The 20,582-nt window shown below is 44.0% G+C and overlaps 1 protein-coding gene across 5 annotated transcripts in view; it reads right to left on the bottom strand.

Annotated features, from left to right (window-relative positions):
• Positions 1–1,801: 1,801 nt before the first annotated feature.
• The window catches only part of LOC115205627 (beta-2 adrenergic receptor-like), a 49,263-nt gene continuing 30,482 nt past the window's right edge, over positions 1,802–20,582 (bottom strand). For 3 of the 5 annotated variants that reach the window (XM_029771807.1, XM_029771806.1, XM_029771808.1), the window contains one exon: positions 1,802–3,324. In XM_029771807.1, coding sequence (XP_029627667.1) covers positions 2,023–3,321 — 1,299 coding nt within the window. In that variant the 5' untranslated portion in view covers positions 3,322–3,324 and the 3' untranslated portion in view covers positions 1,802–2,022. Of the gene's footprint in view, positions 3,403–4,156; positions 5,023–20,582 lie in introns of those variants that run through there. The other 2 variants (XM_029771805.1, XM_029771804.1) reach the window with 2 other exon arrangements.

Below are 20,582 nucleotides of genomic sequence, written 5' to 3'. Positions count from 1 at the left end.
ATCGCTCCCTGCAAGCGACTGTTGTTTAGGAGGGAGGGAGTCGTCTGATTCCCCAAGTAAACAGCAGAGATAATGGATTTATCCCCTGTTTATCGGCCTGGACCGGGCTCAGCCCTGCAACAACACAGGAATTTCCTGGTGAGAAACAAGTCAGAGAGAGACGGAGAGAGATAGATAGAAAGAAAGAAAGAAATGGGAGAGGAGATAGATACAAAGAGAAATACAGGGAGAACTACAGAGATAGATACAGAGATAGATACAGAGATAGATACTGAGAGAAAGAAAGAGATAAAGAGAGGGAAACTAATTGATACAGACATCATCAACAGCTGTAGAAATAGGTCATTGTCTAGTGAGATCATTGCAAAGATATCCTGAACGATCCAGAATTCTGTTTACTTTGGAAAAACTTCACAGAGAACCAAAGACCCACCAGCGATCACACCCTGATTAGAAACATCTCAATCGCCCAGTCCACCTGTTGTCTCATGCATGTTGACTGGTCTGACCGTATAGGGCCCTGGTCAAAAGTACTGCAAGAGATAGGGAATGGGGTACCATTTCAGACGCAGCCTGCCTGGGTCCTGTAAGCAGCACCTCTAGGGCAGGAGACAGGGACACTGTTATCTCTGGCCTGGTTCCACAGACTGTTTGTTATTCCATGGAGTCGGTCTGTACCCTTCCCTCCGATCACTGAGGAAACTACTGACTCTGCTCTCAGTAAACATGGCTACTTCCCAGAACGACAACGACAGATCCAGTCAACAAACCGCAGACTAACCACTGACTTCTGATAGAAACACCCGGAGACTTGGGAGAGGAAATGGACTTCTGTGTAGAAGGGTAAAGATAGAGCAGAGAGTTGAGGAGAGGAGAGAGGTGACGGGAGGGCTGATGTGACACTGGATCAGATCATTAAGGCTAGGGGAGGTGTGGCACAGCAGCAATTATCAATTGACAGTTAAGTCATTGAATGCAAAAGCCATGTGTGCTCAACTCTAAAAATGTAAAAGTTTTGTGTGAAACTGAAGAAAATGGTCCATGGAAAAACAAATGGAACATGGTGGACCATTTGGACCAGGATCTTTCTCTCTCTCTCTCTCTCTCTCTCTCTCTCTCTCTCTCTCTGTCTCTCTCTGTCTCTCTCTCTGTCTCTCTGTCTCTCTCTGTCTCTCTCTCTGTCTCCCTCTCTGTCTCCCTCTCTGTCTCTGTCTCTCTGTCTCTCTCTTTCTGTCTCTGTCTCCCTCTCTGTCTCCCTCTCTGTCTCCCTCTCTCTCTCTTTCTGTCTCTCTCTGTCTCTCTCTCTCTCTCTTTATCTGTCTCTCACTCTCTGTCTCGCTCTGTTTTTCTCTCTGTTTCTCTCTCTATGTCTCTCTCTGCCTCTCTCTCTGTCTCTCTCTGTCTCTCTCTATGTCTCGCTATCTGTCTGTCTCCCTCTCTGTCTCGCTATCTGTCTGTCTCTTTCTATGTCTCTCTGTCTCTATGTCTCTCTGTCTCTGTCTCTCTCTCTATCTGTTTCTCTCTCTCTCTCTCTCTCTCTCTCACTCTCTCTCACCAATTATTCATAATAATATATGCCATTTAGCAGACACTTTTATCCAAAGCGACATACATTCATGTGTGCATACATTTCACGTATGGGCCACAGAGTAAAATGGTCTTCTGGATTTATGAGCCAGTCTGGTTTCTGTGGTCAGTGAATCAATGTGACATATTTAGATTATACATGATAAGAACGTATAGATATCTGAAACGACAAGGTGAGGTAGATGGAACAATCTACATGATCTCTCTCTCTCTCTAAATATACATTCAACTTAGCAAGCCTACTGGTGAAATGTAACAAATTCCTCTCCTGTCCTCAATTTAACAAGTCTCACCTGTGCTACCCGCTCACCATTCACCCTCTATCCATCCATCCAGTCTCATCTCAGTGACTTGGTGAAGTGACAATGAGCGATAACTGTGAAACATGTCTGTCTGTTCCAAAGGTTGTTCACTTCCCTTAGCAAGGTGAGGGGTTTAAAGTACAATTGTTAACCCTTTACTGCAGTTCCCGTTCGGGTCCGTTCCGTCTGCAGCTCCACTCCCACCCGCCTCTCCCCTCCCAGAGCTCCCGTCTGCAGCTGGGTCACTGTCCTCCGAGCTCCCCTTACTCCTCCCTCCCTGCTGCTCACTCTGCCAGCTATGTCCGCTGTACACGTATCCATTAGTAGGCCCTATGTTGGGGAACCGGACCTTCTTGATGCACAGGATCTCCTTGAATGCGTATCTGAACTCAGGGCTCCTGCAGTAGATCAAGGGGTTGAATGCGGAGTTGGCGTAACCTATCCAGTTGAGTATCCTGAAGGCGAGTCCGATGTCCCCCACCTTCCAGATGGCTACCACCACGTTGAGGACAAAGAAGGGTAGCCAGCACAGCGTGAAGATCCCCATGATGATCCCGAGGGTCTTCAGGGCCTTGTGTTCCCGCAGGCAGAACTTGGTCTTCCTGAAGCCTCCTCCAACTCCTCGGCTCTCATTGTTATTCTCCACCCCTCCTCCTCCTCCTCCTCCTCCTCCTCCTCCTGCCATGTTGTTGTTATGGGCGTGGAAGCGCCCCTCACTGCGGTCGATCTTGCGTAGTTGCTGCTTGGCCTCCTGGAACACGCGGCAGTAGACAAACACCATGACGACTAAGGGGATGTAGAAGGAGATGATGGAGGAGGTGATGGCGTAGGCTGTGTTGGTGTTGAAGTCACAGCAGTTGCTGTTCTGGATGCAGGCCTTTGCCTCCGCGTCGTCACTGATCCACCACTTCATGTGGATGGGTAAGAAGGAGATGAGTCCAGCGATCACCCACACCAGCAGGACCACCACGCGCGCCTTACACTTGGTCAGCAGAGACTGGTAGCGGAACGGAGAGGTTATGGCCAGGTAACGGTCCAGCGCTATCACGCAGAGCGTCTCGATGCTGGCCGTCACACACAACACGTCAGTGGCAGTCCAGAACTCACACCAGAAGCTGCCGAAGTGCCAGGTGTTGAAGATGATGTAGCAGGCGCCGAACGGCACCACGATGAGACCCATGACCAGGTCGGCACAGGCCAGAGAGGTGATGAAGCAGTTGGTGATGTTCTGCAGTCTCTGGAACCGGTAGATGGCTATGATGACCAGGATGTTGCCAAACACGATGCCAACGACCAGCAGTGACATAACCATGCCTAGGAGGACCATCTCCACCTCACTGTAACCTGGTTCGCCGCCAGCCGCCCTGGCCCATGATGTGTTGGCTGACTCGGTGACATTGAGGGAAGGCACAGGGGGGGTGCAGCTGCCCATTGTCTAAAGGTAGGAGATGGAGAGAAAGAAAGAGAGATGGAGAGAGAGAAAGAGATGGGTAAAAACAAGAAGCAGGTTAAGCTACAAAAAAGAAAGAGAGAGAGAGGGAGAGAGGGAGAGAGGGAGAGAGAGAGAGAGGGAAAGAGGGAGCGAGGGAGAGGGAGAGAGAGATGGAAAGAGGGAGAGGGGGAGAGAGAGGGAAAGAGGGAGAGAGAGAGAGGGAGAGGGAAAAAGAAAGAGAGGGAGAGAGGGAGAGAGAGAGGGAAAGAGGGAGAGAGGGATAGGGAGAGAGGGAGAGAGAGAGGGAAAGAGGGAGAGAGAGAGTGAAAGAGGGAGAGAGAGGGAGAGGGAGAGAGAGAGGGAAAGGGGGAGAGGGAGAGGGAAAGAGGGAGAGAGGGAGGGAAAGAGGGAGAGGGAGAGGGAGAGAGGGAGAGAGAGAGGAAAAGACGGAGACAGAGAGGGAAAGAGTGAGGGAAAGAGGGAGAGGGAGAGAGGTAGAGAGAGGGAAAGAGGGAGAGAGAGAGATAAAGAGAGAAGGAAAGAGGGAGAGAGAGAAGGAAAGAGGGAGAGAGAGAGAGATAAAGAGAGAAGGAAAGAGGGAGAGAGAGAAGGAAAGAGGGAGAGGGAGAGAGAGAGAGAGAGGGAAAGAGGGAGAGAGAGAGAGATAAAGAGAGAAGGAAAGAGGGAGAAAGAGAAGGAAAGAGGGAGAGGGAGAGAGAGAGAAACCGTGTGAGGGGCTAAGAACCTTCAGGATAAAACAATGGGTAACTTGAGTGAAATAACGTCCATGACAACAGCAGACAAAAACAAACAAATAAACACTACATGTACAAACCTCCACAGGTTGTGGTCCCTGTCCAACCTCCCATACACGTTGTCATAAAAGTATTCTTCAGGTTTGAGTAGTTCCTCAGTGTATAGTTTCCCACATCCTTCTGTCAGCTCCCCCTCTCTTTTGCTCTTACACTAGCTCTCTCTGTCACTCTCTCTCTCTTTCTGTCTCTCTTTCTCCCTCACTGCCGTGCAGTGTTTCTGCTAATGTCGCTCCCAGGCTGTCTGTCAGAACCCTTATAAGATTCAGCGATGACATCATAGCATGGACTGAGCCAATCATATGCCTAGCCTGACGGGAGCGCTGAAGGCTGCAGTGAGGTGAGTTTGAACAGAGGGGAAGAGAGAGTATGAGAGGGAGACAATAATGCATGCAGAGCAGAATTAGGACTATAGCGACTACTTATCCAAATCTAGAAAAGTGCCGTTAAATTCCACAACCACCTAAAGGAAAGTGATGCCTAAACTTACAGAGAGATGAACCTAGAGAAGAGTCCCCTCAGCCAGCTGATTCTGGGGCTCTATTCACAAATATAAATAGACACCACATAGCCCCAAGACAGCACCCAATTAGACCCAACCAAATTATGAGACAATTAAATGAGAGCTACTTGAAACACTGGAAAGAATCAACAAAAGAACCGAGCATGCTGGAATGCTATTTGGCCCTAAACAGAGAGTACACAGTGGCAGAATACTTGACCAATGTAACTGGGTTGTGTCATGGCGGAGATCTTTGTGGGCTATACTCGGCCTTGTCTCAGGATGTTAAGTTGGTGGTTGAAGATATTCCTCTAGTGTTGTGGGGGCTGTGCTATGGCAAAGTGGGTGGGGTTATATCCTGCCTCTTTGGACCTGTCCGGGGGTATCGTCGGGTGGGGCCACAGTGTCTCCCAACCCCTCCTGTCTCAGCCTACAGTATTAAGGCTGCAGTAGTTTATGTGTTGGGGGCTAGGGTCAGTCTGTTATATCTGGAGTATTTCTCCTGTCTTTTCCGGTGTCCTATGTGAATTTAAGTATGCTCTCTCTAATTCTATCTTTCTTTCTTTCTCTTTCTTTCTTTCTTTCTTTCTTTCTTTCTGTCTCTCTCTCTCTCTCTGAGGACCTGAGCCCTAGGACCATGCCTCAGGACTACCTGGCCTGATGATTCCGTGCTGTCCCCAGTACACCTGTCCGTGCTGCTGCTCCAGTTTCAACTGTTCTGCCTGCGGCTATGGAACCCTGACCTGTTCACCGGACGTGCTACCTGTCCCAGACCTGCTGTTTCCAACTCTCTAGGGACAGCAGGAGTGGTAGAGATACTCTGAATGAACTGATATTTACTCCTGAGGTGCTGACCTGTTGCACCCTTGACAACCACTGTGATTATTATTATTGGACTGGTAATCTATGAACATTTGAACATCTTGGCCATGTTCTATTATAATCTCCACCTGGCACAGCCAGAATAGCCTGGTTCCTCTCTAGGTTTCTTCCTAGGTTTTGGCCTTTCTAGGGAGTTTTTCCTAGCCACCGTGCTTCTACACCTGCATTGCTTGCTGTTTGGAGTTTTAGGCTGGGTTTCTGTACAGCACGTTGAGATATCAGCTGATTTAAGAAGGGCTTTATAAATAAATTTGATTTGATTTGCTATAGGTAGACCTGGCTCTCAAGAGGAGACAGGATATGAGGAAACCGAGCTGCACTTTCTAACTACTTACCAAATGTACGACCATATTACCGTAAGATACACAGTGAGCTCCAGAAATGTTGGGATAGTGACACATGTTGTTGTTTTGGCTGTCTAGCACTTTGGATTTGAAATTATACAATGACTATGAGGTTAAAGCTAGACTGTCAGCTTTAATTTGACCTTATTTTTGGGCTAACCGTTTAGAAATTACTGCACTTTTTCTACATAGTCCACACATTTTAGGGGAAGTAGCAAAACGTAAAGTATTTGTTCCCATGTTCATAGCACAAAATGATTACACATGCACACAAGCTTGTGACTACACATTTTTCAATGCATTTGCTGTTCGTTTTGGTTGTGTTTCAGATTATTTTGTGCCCAATAGAAAGGAATATATATTTTTTTACACTTCTACATTAATGTGAATGCTACCATGATTACGGAGAGTCCTAAATGAATCGGGAATAATAATGAGTGAGAAAATTATAGATGCCCCCCCAAAAATGCTAACCTCCCCTGTTATTGTAATGGGGAGAGGTTAGCATGACTTGGGGGTATGATATAAAATGCTAACCTCCCCTGTTATTGTAATGGGGAGAGGTTAGCATGACTTGGGGTTATGATATAAAATGCTAACCTCCCCTGTTATTGTAATGGGGAGAGGTTAGCATGACTTGGGGTTATGATATAAAATGCTAACCTCCCCTGTTATTGTAATGGTGAGAGGTTAGCCTGACTTGGGGGTATGATATAAAATGCTAACCTCCCCTGTTATTGTAATGGTGAGAGGTTAGCCTAACTTGGGGGTATGATATAAAATGCTAACCTCCCCTGTTATTGTAATGGTAAGAGGTTAGCCTGACTTGGGGGTATGATATAAAATGCTAACCTCCCCTGTTATTGTAATGGTGAGAGGTTAGCCTGACTTGGGGGTATGATATAAAATGCTAACCTCCCCTGTTATTGTAATGGCGAGAGGTTAGCCTAACTTGGGGGTATGATATAAAATGCTAACCTCCCCTGTTATTGTAATGGTGAGAGGTTAGCCTGACTTGGGGGTATGATATTTGTGTCTGTAACTTTCTCACTCATCATTATTCACGATTCATTCAGGATTAGACACTGAACACTTTTTTATTTTATTTTTTATATTCATGAAACATGTTCCTATTTCAATAAAATATGACACCATAATGTGTGAAGGCTTTACTGTTTCCTGCTAGTTCGAGTTAATAGCCAGGCTAATACAGTATGTTACATACATAAGAGTTAGTTCTCCCAGCTGAGTGTAATTGGTTTGTAAGGGGATATAACCATGGAGGGTAGTTCATGAAATCTGTGTTATTTCTTCTCTCTGCCTGGTGTTAAGAGTCCTACTGGTGATTTATGATGTGGTTTATATTCTGGCCCAGCCTCAGAAGGACTTTTCCCACTGACAAACCTGAGTGTGTGTGTGTGTGTGTGTGTGGAGGTGCGCGCGGACACGGGTCTTTGCGCATGTGTGTCCATGTGTGTGTGTGAGTGTGAATAAGGACTATTCCCACTAACAACCCTCTGCCAACACTGCCAGCACAGGATTCCAGCTTGTTTCAATAGCAGGATAGGTCTGTATAAAGCTGCATGTCTTAGGTGTACAAGACCTTAGTGGAAAAAATATTAACTTTGGACCAAATAACGTGTGATCTGAGTTTTAGCCGTTCTTCCCACCCTGTCATATGGAAATATTTAAGACAAGATCTTTGAATTGGAAACTTGCGGTTTAAACTCAGTCTGAATATTACCATACTTGAGTTCCTTGCATATACAAATACGTGGAGGTTACTCTTAGTTTTGTTCTTACTGCACTACGTCATTATGTCATTCTTGTTTTAAAAATGTCTAAAATAGCAACTTGATCAAATCTAAATCTTATACTGTGTACACTAAAGAGTTGGGCTAAATTCCATTTCAAGTTACGTCATTTGAAGGTCTCTCAAGCCTTGTTCATACCGCAGATCTTAATGCTCATGTCAGTTTTGTCCAAACAGGTTACAAGTGACCAAATCAGATGTGTGTGTTCAGACAGCAGTCATTAGCTGACATGGTTACACTAGCTGAACATTTTGGTTGTACTACACAGCTGATTCAAATTCTAACCAACACACTATCAAGGTCTGTCTACAGAGATGTTTCAGAAGATATTTGCATGGCGAGGCCTCCTGTCAATGAAGACTACAAGGAAAAGCTTGTGATATGATACATGCAAACATTCAGACATGCAAAGATTCCTGGATAAACTCATCTGATAAAACCCTACCAAGAGCCCAGTAGTTTAGCCCATACGTTATCTAACCCATATTTTACTAAGTACATTCACAGAGAACACAGTGTCTTCTACAGATGACCTGTGGGAAAGATTTGAATGTGAAAGAAGAGGGACCTTGGTTATGATTAAGAGGTGTGGTTGTCTCAGAGAAGCAGTTCAGTTATGATAAACCACTCTGGTGTATCAGTGCTTTTCTCAGGTACCAGCTGTAGTCTGCGGTCTGGTTCTGAGTTCCGGTTCTCAGTCCTTCTCCTTGTGAGTGTTGGCCTGCCTTTTCTCCAGCTCTGAACAGTGTCTCTGCGTAAAGAAAGTATCCAAATGACCATCATTAGTGTGTGTGTGTATCTGTGTGCATGTGTTTGTTCTCCAGTGTAGCGCAGTGTTATCAGTACTATTTGGCAGAGCACGACACACACACACACACACACACACACACACACACACACACACACACACACACACACACACACACACACAGAGGCAGAGACATGCACCAAATAGATTATCCGTTAACTCTGTCAGAGCCGTAACACCCCATCAACCCTCATGCCCCAAAGGAGACCAAAATCAAAACTAGAATCAGTGAGAAAAATCCAGCCAGGATTTCTGTTTCCACTAGAACACTTCTGTGTTCTGACACAAAGTACCAGCTCTGAGTGACAGGGGCACCAATAGCACATAACATATCAACCAGCCTAGCGTTCTGGGCTGGTGGTTCTTGGCTGTGGATCATAGTGTCGAAGATAACTCTACTGTAAGTGTTCTGCTGTCTGCATTGTGTGCGTGTGTGTGTGTGTATATGTGTGTGTGTGTGAGTGTGTATATGTGTGTGTGTGTGTGTGTGTGTGTGTGTGTGTGTGTGTGTGTGTGTGTGTGTGTGTGTGTGTGTGTGTGTGTGTGTGTGTGTGTGTGTGTGTGTGTGTGCATACGTATGGGTTTGTGTGAATGAGAGAGAACATGCTGTCCCTTTTTGCCTTCCAGTGTCAAGCAGACTGTAACACTGATTACCACTTTTACCCTGTTAGAACTCCACCATAGAAACAGCATGGTTAGAATAGATATACACTTTTACCCTGTTAGAGCTCCACCATAGAAACAGCATGGTTAGAGTAGATATACACTTTTACCCTGTTAGAACTCCACCATAGAAACAGCATGGTTAGAATAGATATACACTTTTACCCTGTTAGAGCTCCACCATAGAAACAGCATGGTTAGAGTAGATATACACTTTTACCCTGTTAGAGATCCACCATAGAAACAGCATGGTTAGAGTAGATATACACTTTTAGCCTGTTAGAGCTCTACTATAGAAATAGCATGGTTAGAATAGATATACACTTTTACCCTGTTAGAGCTCCACCATAGAAACAGCATGGTTAGAGTAGATATACACTTTTACCCTGTTAGAGATCCACCATAGAAACAGCATGGTTAGAGTATATATACACTTTTAGCCTGTTAGAGCTCCACTATAGAAAAAGCATGGTTAGAATAGATGTACACTTTTACCCTGTTAGAGCTCCACCATAGAAACAGCATGGTTAGAGTAGATATACACTTTTAGCCTGTTAGAGCCCCACTATAGAAATAGCATGGTTAGAATAGATATACACTTTTACCCTGTTAGAGCTCCACCATAGAAACAGCATGGTTAGAGTAGATATACACTTTTACCCTGTTAGAGATCCACCATAGAAACAGCATGGTTAGAGTAGATATACACTTTTAGCCTGTTAGAGCCCCACTATAGAAACAGCATGGTTAGAGTAGATATACACTTTTAGCCTGTTAGAGCTCTACTATAGAAATAGCATGGTTAGAATAGATATACACTTTTACCCTGTTAGAGCTCCACCATAGAAACAGCATGGTTAGAGTAGATATACACTTTTACCCTGTTAGAGATCCACCATAGAAACAGCATGGTTAGAGTATATATACACTTTTAGCCTGTTAGAGCTCCACTATAGAAAAAGCATGGTTAGAATAGATGTACACTTTTACCCTGTTAGAGCTCCACCATAGAAACAGCATGGTTAGAGTAGATATACACTTTTAGCCTGTTAGAGCCCCACTATAGAAATAGCATGGTTAGAATAGATATACACTTTTACCCTGTTAGAGCTCCACTATAGAAATAGCATGGTTAGAATAGATATACACTTTTACCCTGTTAGAGCTCCACTATAGAAATAGCATGGTTAAAATCGATATACGCTTTTACCCTGTTAGAGATCCACCATAGAAACAGCATGGTTAGAGTAGATATACACTTTTACCCTGTTAGAGCTCCACTATAGAAACAGCATGGTTAGAATAGATATACACTTTTACCCTGTTAGAGCTCCACTATAGAAACAGCATGGCTAGAATAGATATACACGTTTACCCTGTTAGAGCTCCACTATAGAAACAGCATGGCTAGAGTAGATATACACGTTTACCCTGTTAGAGCTCCACTATAGAAACAGCATGGCTAGAATAGATATACACGTTTACCCTGTTAGAGCTCCACTATAGAAACAGCATGGCTATAATAATTACAGTTGTAGTCGGAAGTTTACATACACCTGTCACGACTTCTGGCGAAGTCGATGCCCCTCCTTGTTCGGGTGGTGCTCTGCGATCGACGTCACCGGTCTTCTAGCCATCACTGATTCATTTTCCATTGGTTTTGTCTTGTTTTCCTACACACCTGTTTCCAATCCCATTCATTACATGTTGTGTATTTAACCCTCTGTTTTCCCTCATGTCCTTGTCCGAGACTGTTTTGCTTGTTATTGATTTCGTGTATTTTTGTATTGGTGAATTACGGGTATTTTTACCCATGTTATTTTTATGTACGTTGGTTTTGGAGTTCGTGTTTGTTTATTATTTATTAAACAACTCCAGTTATACCAAGTTGGTTTCTCCTGCGCCTGACTTCCTTGCCACCTACACACATGACGATGACAACACCTTAGCCAAATACATTTAAACTCAGTTTTTCACAGTTACGGAGGTTTAATCCAAGTAAAAATTCCCTGTCTTAAGTCAGTTAAGATCACCACTTGATTTTAAGAATGTGAAATGTCGGAATAATAGTGGAGAGAATGTTTAATTTCAGCTTTTATTTCTTTCATCACATTCCCAGGGGGTCAAAAGTTTACATACACTCAAGTAGTATTTGGTAGCATTACCTTTAAATTGTTTAACTTGGTCAAACGTTTCGGGTAGCCTTCCACAAGCTTCCCACAGTAAGTTGGGTGAATTTTGTCCCATTCCTCTTGACAGAGCTGGTGTAACTGAGTCAGGTTTGTAGGCCTCCTTGCTCGCACACACTTTTTTCAGTTCTGCCCACACATTTTCAATAGGATTGAGGCCAGGGCTTGTGATAGCAATTCCAATACTGTGACTTTGTTGTCCTTAAGGAATTTTGCCACAAGTTTGGAAGTATGCTGGGATCATTGTCCATTTGGAAGACCCATTTGCGACCAAGCTTTAACTTCCTGACTGATGTCTTGAGATGTTGCTTCAATATATCAACATCATTTTTCCTCCCTCATGATGCCATATATTTTGTGAAGTGCACCAGTCCCTCCTGCAGCAAAGCACCCCCACAACATGATGCTGCCACCCCCATCCTTCACGGTTGGGATGGTGTCCTTTGGCTTGCAAGCCTCCCCCTTTTTCCTCCAAACATAATGATGGTCATTATGGCCAAACAATTCTATTTTTGTTTCATCAGACAAGAGGACATTTCTCCAAAAAGTATGATCTTTGTCCCAATGTGCAGTTGCAAACTGTAGTCTGGCTTTTTTATGGAGGTTTTGGAGCAGTGGCTTCTTCCTTGCTGAGCTGCCTTTCAGGTTATGTCGATATAGGACTCGTATTACTGTGGATGTAGATACTTTTGTAACTGTTTCCTCCAGCATCTTCACAAGATCCTTTGCTGTTGTTCTGAGATTGATTTGCACTTTTCGCACCAAAGTACATTCATCTCTAGGAGACAGAACATGTCTCCTTCCTGAGCGGTATGACGGCTGCGTGGTTCCAAGGTGTTTATACTTGCGTACTATAGTTTGTACAGATGAACGTGGTACCTTCAGGTATTGGGAAATTGCTCCCAAGGATGAACCAGACTTGTGGAGGTCTACAATGTTTTTCTGAGGTCTTGGCTCAGAACTTCTTTTGATTTTCCCATGATGTCAAGCAAAGAGGCACTGAGTTTGAAGTTAGGCCTTGAAATACATCCACAGGTACACCTCCAATTGACTCAAATGATGTCAATTAGCCAATCAGAAGCTTCTAAAGCCATGACATAATTTTCTGGAATTTTCCAAGCTGTTTAAAGGCACAGTCAACTTAGTGTATGTAAACTTCTGACCCACTGGAATTGTTATATAGTGAATTATAAGTGAAATAATCTGTATGTAAACAATTGTTGGAAAATGACTTGTGTCATGCACAAAGTAGATGTCCTAACCGACTTGCCAAAACTATAGTTTGTTAACAAGAAATGTGTGGAGTGGTTGAAAAACAAGTTTTAATGACTCCAACCTAAGTGTATGTAAACTTCAGACTTCAACTGTTACCCTGTTAGAGCTCCATATTGAAACAGCATTGCACTTAAATAGTTATACACTTTTACCCTGTTTTTGCTCTACCGTAGAAACAACATGGCTAGAAAATACATACGTGTTTGTCATTAGTCTGTTCCTGTGGACACTGTTAGCCCTGTGGAGATGGAGACATTAGTCTGTTACTGAGGACACTGTTAGCCCTGTTGAAATGGAGACATTAGTCTGTTACTGTGGACACTGTTAGCCCTGTTGAAATGGAGACATTAGTCTGTTACTGTGGACACTGTTAGCCCTGTTGAAATGGAGACATTAGTCTGTTACTGAGGACACTGTTAGCCCTGTTGAAATGGAGACATTAGACTGTTACTGTTGACACTGTTAACCCTGTTGAAATGGAGACATTAGTCTGTTACTGTGGACACTGTTAGCCCTGTTGAAATGGAGACATTAGTCTGTTACTGAGGACACTGTTAGCCCTGTTGAAATGGAGACATTAGACTGTTACTGTTGACACTGTTAGCCCTGTGGAGATGGAGACATTAGTCTGTTACTGTGGACACTGTTAGCCCTGTTGAAATGGAGACATTAGTCTGTTCCTGTGGACACTGTTAGCCCTGTGGAGATAGAGACATTAGTCTGTTCTTGTGGACACTGTTAGCCCTGTGGAGATGGAGACATTAGTCTGTTCCTGTGGACACTGTTAGCCCTGTTGAAATGGAGACATTAGTCTGCTACTGTGGACACTGTTAGCCCTGTTGAAATGGAGACATTAGTCTGTTACTGAGGACACTGTTAGCCCTGTTGAAATGGAGACATTAGACTGTTACTGAGGACACTGTTAGTCCTGTGGAGATGGAGACATTAGTCTGTTCCTGAGGACACTGTTAGCCCTGTTGAAATGGAGACATTAGTCTGTTACTGAGGACACTGTTAGCCCTGTTGAAATGGAGACATTAGACTGTTACTGAGGACACTGTTAGTCCTGTGGAGATGGAGACATTAGTCTGTTACTGAGGACACTGTTAGCCCTGTGGAGATGGAGACATTAGTCTGTTACTGAGGACACTGTTAGTCCTGTGGAGATGGAGACATTGAATGGTTTTTGTGGAGATGGAGACATTGAATGGTTTTTGGGTGAACCAGTCCCCAGGTCACACCTGTGTGTGTGTGTGTGTGTCGTGCAGGCCTGTTCCAGAATGCAGTGTGTGTGGTCTGTGTGTGTGAGTGTGGTCTGTGTGTGGTGTGTGTGTGGTGTGTGTGTGTGTGTGTGTGGTGTTTGTGTGTGTGTGTGTCTGTCTGCTGTGTGTGTGCTGTGTGTGGTTTGTGCATGTGTGTGTGGTGTGTGTGCATGGTGTGTGTGTGTGTATCTGTGTGTGTATGTGTGCATGTGTGTGTGTGTGTGTGTGTGTGCGTGTGTGTGTGTGTCGTGCAGGCCTGTTCCAGAAAGCAGAGATGGTTTCCAGATTGCCAACATAGCATAGGTGTGTGTGTGTGTGGTGATTGTGTGTATGGTGTTTGTGTGTGTGGTGTGTGTGTGTGGTGTGTGTGTGTGGTGTGTGTGTGTGTGTAAGGAGGTCTGCAGTGTGTACAGTATGTCAAGTCAGAAGAGTCACAATAACCACTCATACTGACTGACACGATAGAAACCCTGGTTTTTGGTCTGTCAGATAAATACCTGTATCTGGGTCTCATCTAACAAGACTTATAATAAAATGTATTTCCATTCAAATTCAGTTTTTTTTTTTCCAGAAATGAATGACGATTTCCACATTCAATTTGCAACCTATTTTCAGCCCATTTCAATCACATCAAAATAATTGTGAATAGGCTAGAGATTTGCATGATTGTTAAGTTTGTCCTACACACGACAGGGTATCTAAAGGAAAAATATATTTATTATTCTATTCTATTCTCATCTGGGCCCCCCCCCCAAAAAAAGTACACCTTCAGAATATTACACTCCTTCTGCATGTAACTACATCCTACATGTATATGAACAAAAATATATTAAAATCCATCCAAACAATGTGTCTATACCATCATTTATTTAACAGTTTTACAGGTTCTTTGGAATGTTTTACATGTTCTTTGGAATGTTTTACAGGTTCTTTGGAATGTTTTACAGGTTCTTTGGAATATTTTACATGTTCTTTGGAATGTTTTACATGTTCTTTGGAATGTTTTACAGGTTCTTTGGAATGTTTTACAGGTTCTTTGGAATGTTTTACATGTTCTTTGGAATGTTTTACAGGTTCTTTGGAATGTTTTACAGGTTCTTTGGAATGTGTTGGACTGCATGTTCATAACAATATTATTATTGTTTATAACGATTGAAAACAGGAAATGGGGTTTGTCCCAAATGGCACCCTATTCTCCATAGATGGGTTGGCTGACAACGGCACAAAAATGATGCGTGTGCTTCGATGTTGCAGGAAGGTGTGCATTGTTATGATTCAGAACGGTCAGATACCTAGCAACAAAGACAAGAAGCTGCCATGTGGAGAATTGTAGGTGACTCCTTTTAGCTCGTTGTGTCTTGTGATTGATACCATGTCTCTATATAACACAGTGCTTTTGACCAGAGCCCTGTGGGATGGGCCCAGGTCAGAAGTAGTGCACTACGAAGGGAATAGGGAGCTATTTAGGACACATCCATGGACAGTATGGTCTGGGTGTGGACAGGACTAGGTGACCTGTATGTTCACCTTGCGCTCCATCATGTCTCACTTCCTCATATACTGCCGACAGGAAATGAGAGCTCTCTCTTTCTCCCTTTCTCTCCTCTCCTACCCTCTGTTCCCCCCCCTCTCTCACTCGCTCCCTTTCTCTCCTCTCCTACTCTCTCTCTCTCTCTCTCTCTCTCTCCCTCTCTCTCTCATTCCAGTATGTTCAGAGGTGAATGTATCAGTGTAAGCAGTGTTGTTTTCTTTGATGTAAAGCCTACATGTTCTCCCTACAAGACTTAACCTCTCTCTCTCCCTTTATCTCCTCTCCTACCCTCTGTCCCTGTCCCCCTCTCTCTCTCTCTCCCTTTCTCTCCTCTGCTACCTTCTGTCCCTGTCCCCCTCTCTCTCTCTCTCTCTCTCTCCCTTTATCTCCTCTCCTACCCTCTGTCCCTGTCCCCCTCTCTCTCTCTCTCCCTTTCTCTCCACCCCTACCCTCTGTTCCCCCCCTCTCTCTCTCTCTCTCTCTCTCTCTCTCTCTCTCTCTCTCATTCTCTCCTCTCCTACCCTCTGTTCCCCCTCTCTCTCTCTCTCTCTCTACCTTTCTCTCCTCTCCTACCCTCTGTTCCACCTCTCTCTCTCTCTCTCTCTCTCACCTTTCTCACTCTCTTTCTCTCTCTCTCTATCCCTCCCTCTCTCTGGCCCTCTCTGTTTTTATCTCTCCCTCTCTCGCTCTCTCTGGCTCTCTCTCTCTTTATCTCTCCTTCTCTCGCTTGCTTCAGAAGGTTCTGAAGGGGATGTGACATAGTCATGATGTTTTCATTGATGTAATCCCTACTTGTTCTTCTAACCTTAATGTATAAAGCATTAAACACAGAGAATCTCACTGCCGATTGACTGCTGATAAGTACTTGATAGAACAAAAAGCTCTTCCTAAAACAAAAGTTGTACCTGCTGCGTGCCGATCCAGTAGCAACGGATCTTCCATTTGTACTTATAGAATCCTAATGCTCTTCAGTAGCTAACAACTTTACTTTGAGACAGTCAGACTGCACGAACCCCCACGTGTGGGATCCAACAGGAGTGATAAGATGAAAAAAGAGGGCATTATCTTTGTACATCCACGGTTAAATGTCATGAGCCAGTCACACTTCATATGCATTGTAGGCTATGGGATGGTACTAGCTAACCACCGTAGCTAGTATTGACATTATAATTAAATCACAATGGATTACTTTCCATGAAATAGCTGCCTGTATTAGCTGCCAGGTTAGTGCAGTGTCCTTAGCTAGCTAGATATGTTGTGCTAGCTAGCGAAAATGCTAGCATGACCTAGCTAGCTAAACATTTGGCTATGGGCTGGCACTGGCAGTATGGAATTATGGAGAGTGAATTAAATTGTTTTTTCGTCATCTTGCTAGATAGTTAACTAGATGTGGCCATCTACAAAAAAGCAACTAGTTAATTGGAATCTAAACCATAAACAACACACACAGACATGCATTGCTGAACAACGCTACTGACACCTTCTGGTTTGGAGTATTTCAACGAAGCTGAGTGGCACCAGGTAGGCAAGTTGAGAACAAGTTCTCATTTACAACTGTGACCTGGCCAAGATAAAGGAAAGCAGTTCGACACATTTTTTATTTATTTATTTATTTCACCTTTATTTAACCAGGTAGGCAAGTTGAGAACAAGTTCTCATTTACAATTGCGACCTGGCCAAGATAAAGCAAAGCAGTTCGACAACATACAAAAACACAGAGTTACACATGGAGTAAAACAACATACAATCAATGATACAGTAGACAAAAATAAGACTATATACAATGTGAGCAAATTATGTGAGATAAGGGAGGTAAAAGCAAAAAGGCCATGGTGGCAAAGTAAATAAAGTATAGCAAGTAAAACACTGGAATGGTAGATTTGTAATTTGAAGAAAGTTCAAAGTTAAAATATAAATAATATGGTGCAAAGGAGCAAAATAATAAATAAAATAAATAAATACAGTAGGGGAAGAGGTAGTAGTTTGGGCTAAATTATAGATGGGCTATGTACAGGTGCAGTGATCTGTGAGCTGCTCTGATAGCTGGTGCTTAAAGCTAGTGAGGGAGATAAGTGTTTCCAGTTTCAGAGATTTTTGTAGTTCGTTCCAGTCACTGGCAGCAGAGAACTGGAAGGAGAGACGACCAAAGGAGGAGTTGGCTTTAGGGGTGACCAGAGAGATATACCTGCTGGAGCGCATGCTACAGGTGGGTGCTGCTATGGTGACCAGTGAGCGGAGATAAGGGGGGACTTTACCTAGCAGGGTCTTGTAGATGACCTGGAGCCAATGTGTTTGGCGACGATTATGAAGCGAAGGCCAGCCAACGAGAGCGTACAGGTCGCAGTGGTGGGTAGTATATGGGGCTTTGGTGACAAAACGGATGGCACCGTGATAGACTGCATCCAGCTTGTTGAGTAGGGTATTGGAGGCTATTTTGTAAATGACATCGCCGAAGTCGAGGATTGGTAGGATGGTCAGTTTTACGAGGGTATGTTTGGCAGCATGAGTGAAGGATGCTTTGTTGCGGAATAGGAAGCCAATTCTAGATTTAACTTTGGATTGGAAATGATTGATGTGAGTCTGGAAGGAGAGTTTACAGTCTAACCAGACACCTAGGTATTTGTAGTTGTCCACAAATTCTAAGTCAGAACCGTCCAGAGAAGTGATGCTGGACAGGCGGGCAGATGCAGGCAGCGATCGGTTGAAGAGCATGCATTTAGTTTTACTTGTATTACGGAGCAGTTGGAGACCACGGAAGGAGAGTTGTATGGCATTGAAGCTCATCTGGAGGGTTGTTAACACAGTGTCCAAAGAAGGGCCAGAAGTATACAGAATGGTGTCGTCTGCATAGAGATGGATCAGAGATTCACCAGCATCAAGAGCGACATCATTGATGTATACAGAGAAAAGAGTTGGCCCAAGAATTGAACCCTGTGGTACCCCCATAGAGACTGCCAGAGGTCCGGACAGCAGGCCCTCCGATTTGACACACTGAACTCTATCAGAGAAGTAGTTGGTGAACCAGGCGACGCAATCGTTTGAGAAACCAAGGCTGCTGAGTCTGCTGATGAGGATGTGGTGATTAACAGAGTCAAAAGCTTTGGCCAGGTCAATGAATACGGCAGCACAGTATTGTTTCTTATCGATGGCGGTTACGATGTCGTTTAGGACCTTGAGCGTGGCTGAGGTGCACCCATGACCAGCTCTGAAACCAGATTGCATAGCGGAAAGGGTGCGGTGGGATTCGAAATGGTTAGTAATCTGTTTGTTGACTTGGCTTTCGAAGACCTTAGAAAGGCAGGGTAGGATGGATATAGGTCTGTTGCAATTTGGGTCAAGAGTGTCACCTCCTTTGAAGAGCGGGATGACAGCAGCTGCTTTCCAATCTATGTGAATCTCAGACGACACGAAAGAGAGGTTGAACAGGCTAGTAATAGGGGTTGCAATAATTTCGGCAGATAATTTTAGAAAGAAAGGGTCCAGATTGTCAAGCCCAGCTGATTTGTAGGGGTCCAGATTTTGCAGCTCTTTCAGAACATCAGCTGAATGGATTTGGGAGAAGGAGAAATGGGGGAGGCTTGGGCGAGTAGCTGTGGGGGGTGCAGTGCTGTTGAATGCAGTAGGGGTAGTTAGGTGGAAAGCATGGCCAGCCGTAGAAAAATGCTTATTGACATTCTCAATTATAGTGGGCTTATCGGTGGTGACAGAGTTTCCTATCCTCAGTGCAGTGAGCAGTTGGGAGGAGGTGTTCTTATTCTCCATGGACTTTACAATGTCCCAGAACTTTTTAGAGTTTGAGTTGCAGGAAGCAAATTTCTGTTTGAAAAAGCTAGCCTTGGCGTTTCTAACTGCCTGTGTGTATTGGTTTCTAACTTCCCTGAAAAGTTGCATATCGCGGGGGCAGTTCGATGCTAATGCAGAACGCCACAGGATATTTTTGTGTTGGTTAAGGGCAGTCAGGTCTGGGGAGAACCAAGGGCTATATCTGTTCCTGGTTCTAAATTTCTTGAAAGGGGCATGCTTATTTAAGATGGTGAGGAAGGCATTTAAAAAAAATAACCAGGCATCCTCTACTGACGGAATGAGGTCAATATCCTTCCAGGATACCAGGGCCAGGTTGATTAGAAAGGCTTGCTCGTTGAAATGTTTCAGGGAGCGTTTGACAGTGATGAGTGGAGGTCGTTTGACCGCTGACCCATTACGGGTGCAGGCAATGAGGCAGTGATCGCTGAGATCTTGGTTGAAAACAGCAGAGGTGTACATACAACAACACAGAGTTAAACATGGAGTAAAACAAACATAGTCAATAATACAGTAGAAAAATGTGTCTATATACAATGTGAGCAAATGAGGTGAGATAAGGGAGGTAAAGGCAATAAATAGGCCATGGTGGCGAAGTAAATACAATATAGCAAGTAAAACACTGGAATGGTAGATTTGCAGTGGATGAATGTGCAAAGTAGAAATACTGGGGTGCAAAGGAGCAAAATAAATAAATACAGTAGGGGAAGGGGTAGTTGTTTGGGCTAAATTATAGATGGGCTATGTACAGGTGCAGTAATCTGTGAGCTGCTCTGACAGCTGGTGCTTAAAGCTAGTGAGGGAGATAAGTGTTTCCAGTTTCAGAGATTTTTGTAGTTCGCTCCAGTCATTGGCAGCAGAGAACTGGAAGGAGAAGAGATTTCCAAGGTCTTTTCTGGGTGAACACAAAAAAGATTGACTGCCGACCATCTGTTCAGAGGTGCTAAGTTCCGTCGGCAGGCAAACATTTTACAATCCTACCGGTGTGTCTGAGCCATGAAAGGCGAAAGGTGTTCAGGTTTCCCTCATATTTTCCCAAACGTGTTTTTGAAAGCATGCCAGATCTATTACCGTGGGAACAGTTGTGTCATCCCCACTTGAATCCCCATTGACAGACACCAGTGTTTCTATGACAACTAGCCCTTTCTCAGCTCCCAGATATTCTGTTTTCACTGTTCTACTGAAAACACGGACTCTTCACGCACCATGATTGGATTATAAACTATGATAATAGAGAGAAAACATCTTGCACGAGAAAATATGATGAGAAATTACAGTTTAAACCATCAAAAATAAAGAGAGTCACACACTCCATATATAACTCCCAGTAATTTAGTTTAATGTGGGATAGTCCTCCAGTTTCCTATCGGACTCCTTT

This window comes from Salmo trutta, chromosome 13, assembly GCF_901001165.1.
Source record: "Salmo trutta chromosome 13, fSalTru1.1, whole genome shotgun sequence".
In the NCBI taxonomy this organism is placed as follows: Eukaryota; Metazoa; Chordata; class Actinopteri; order Salmoniformes; family Salmonidae; genus Salmo; species Salmo trutta.
This window is presented reverse-complemented; position numbering and strand designations above follow the sequence as displayed.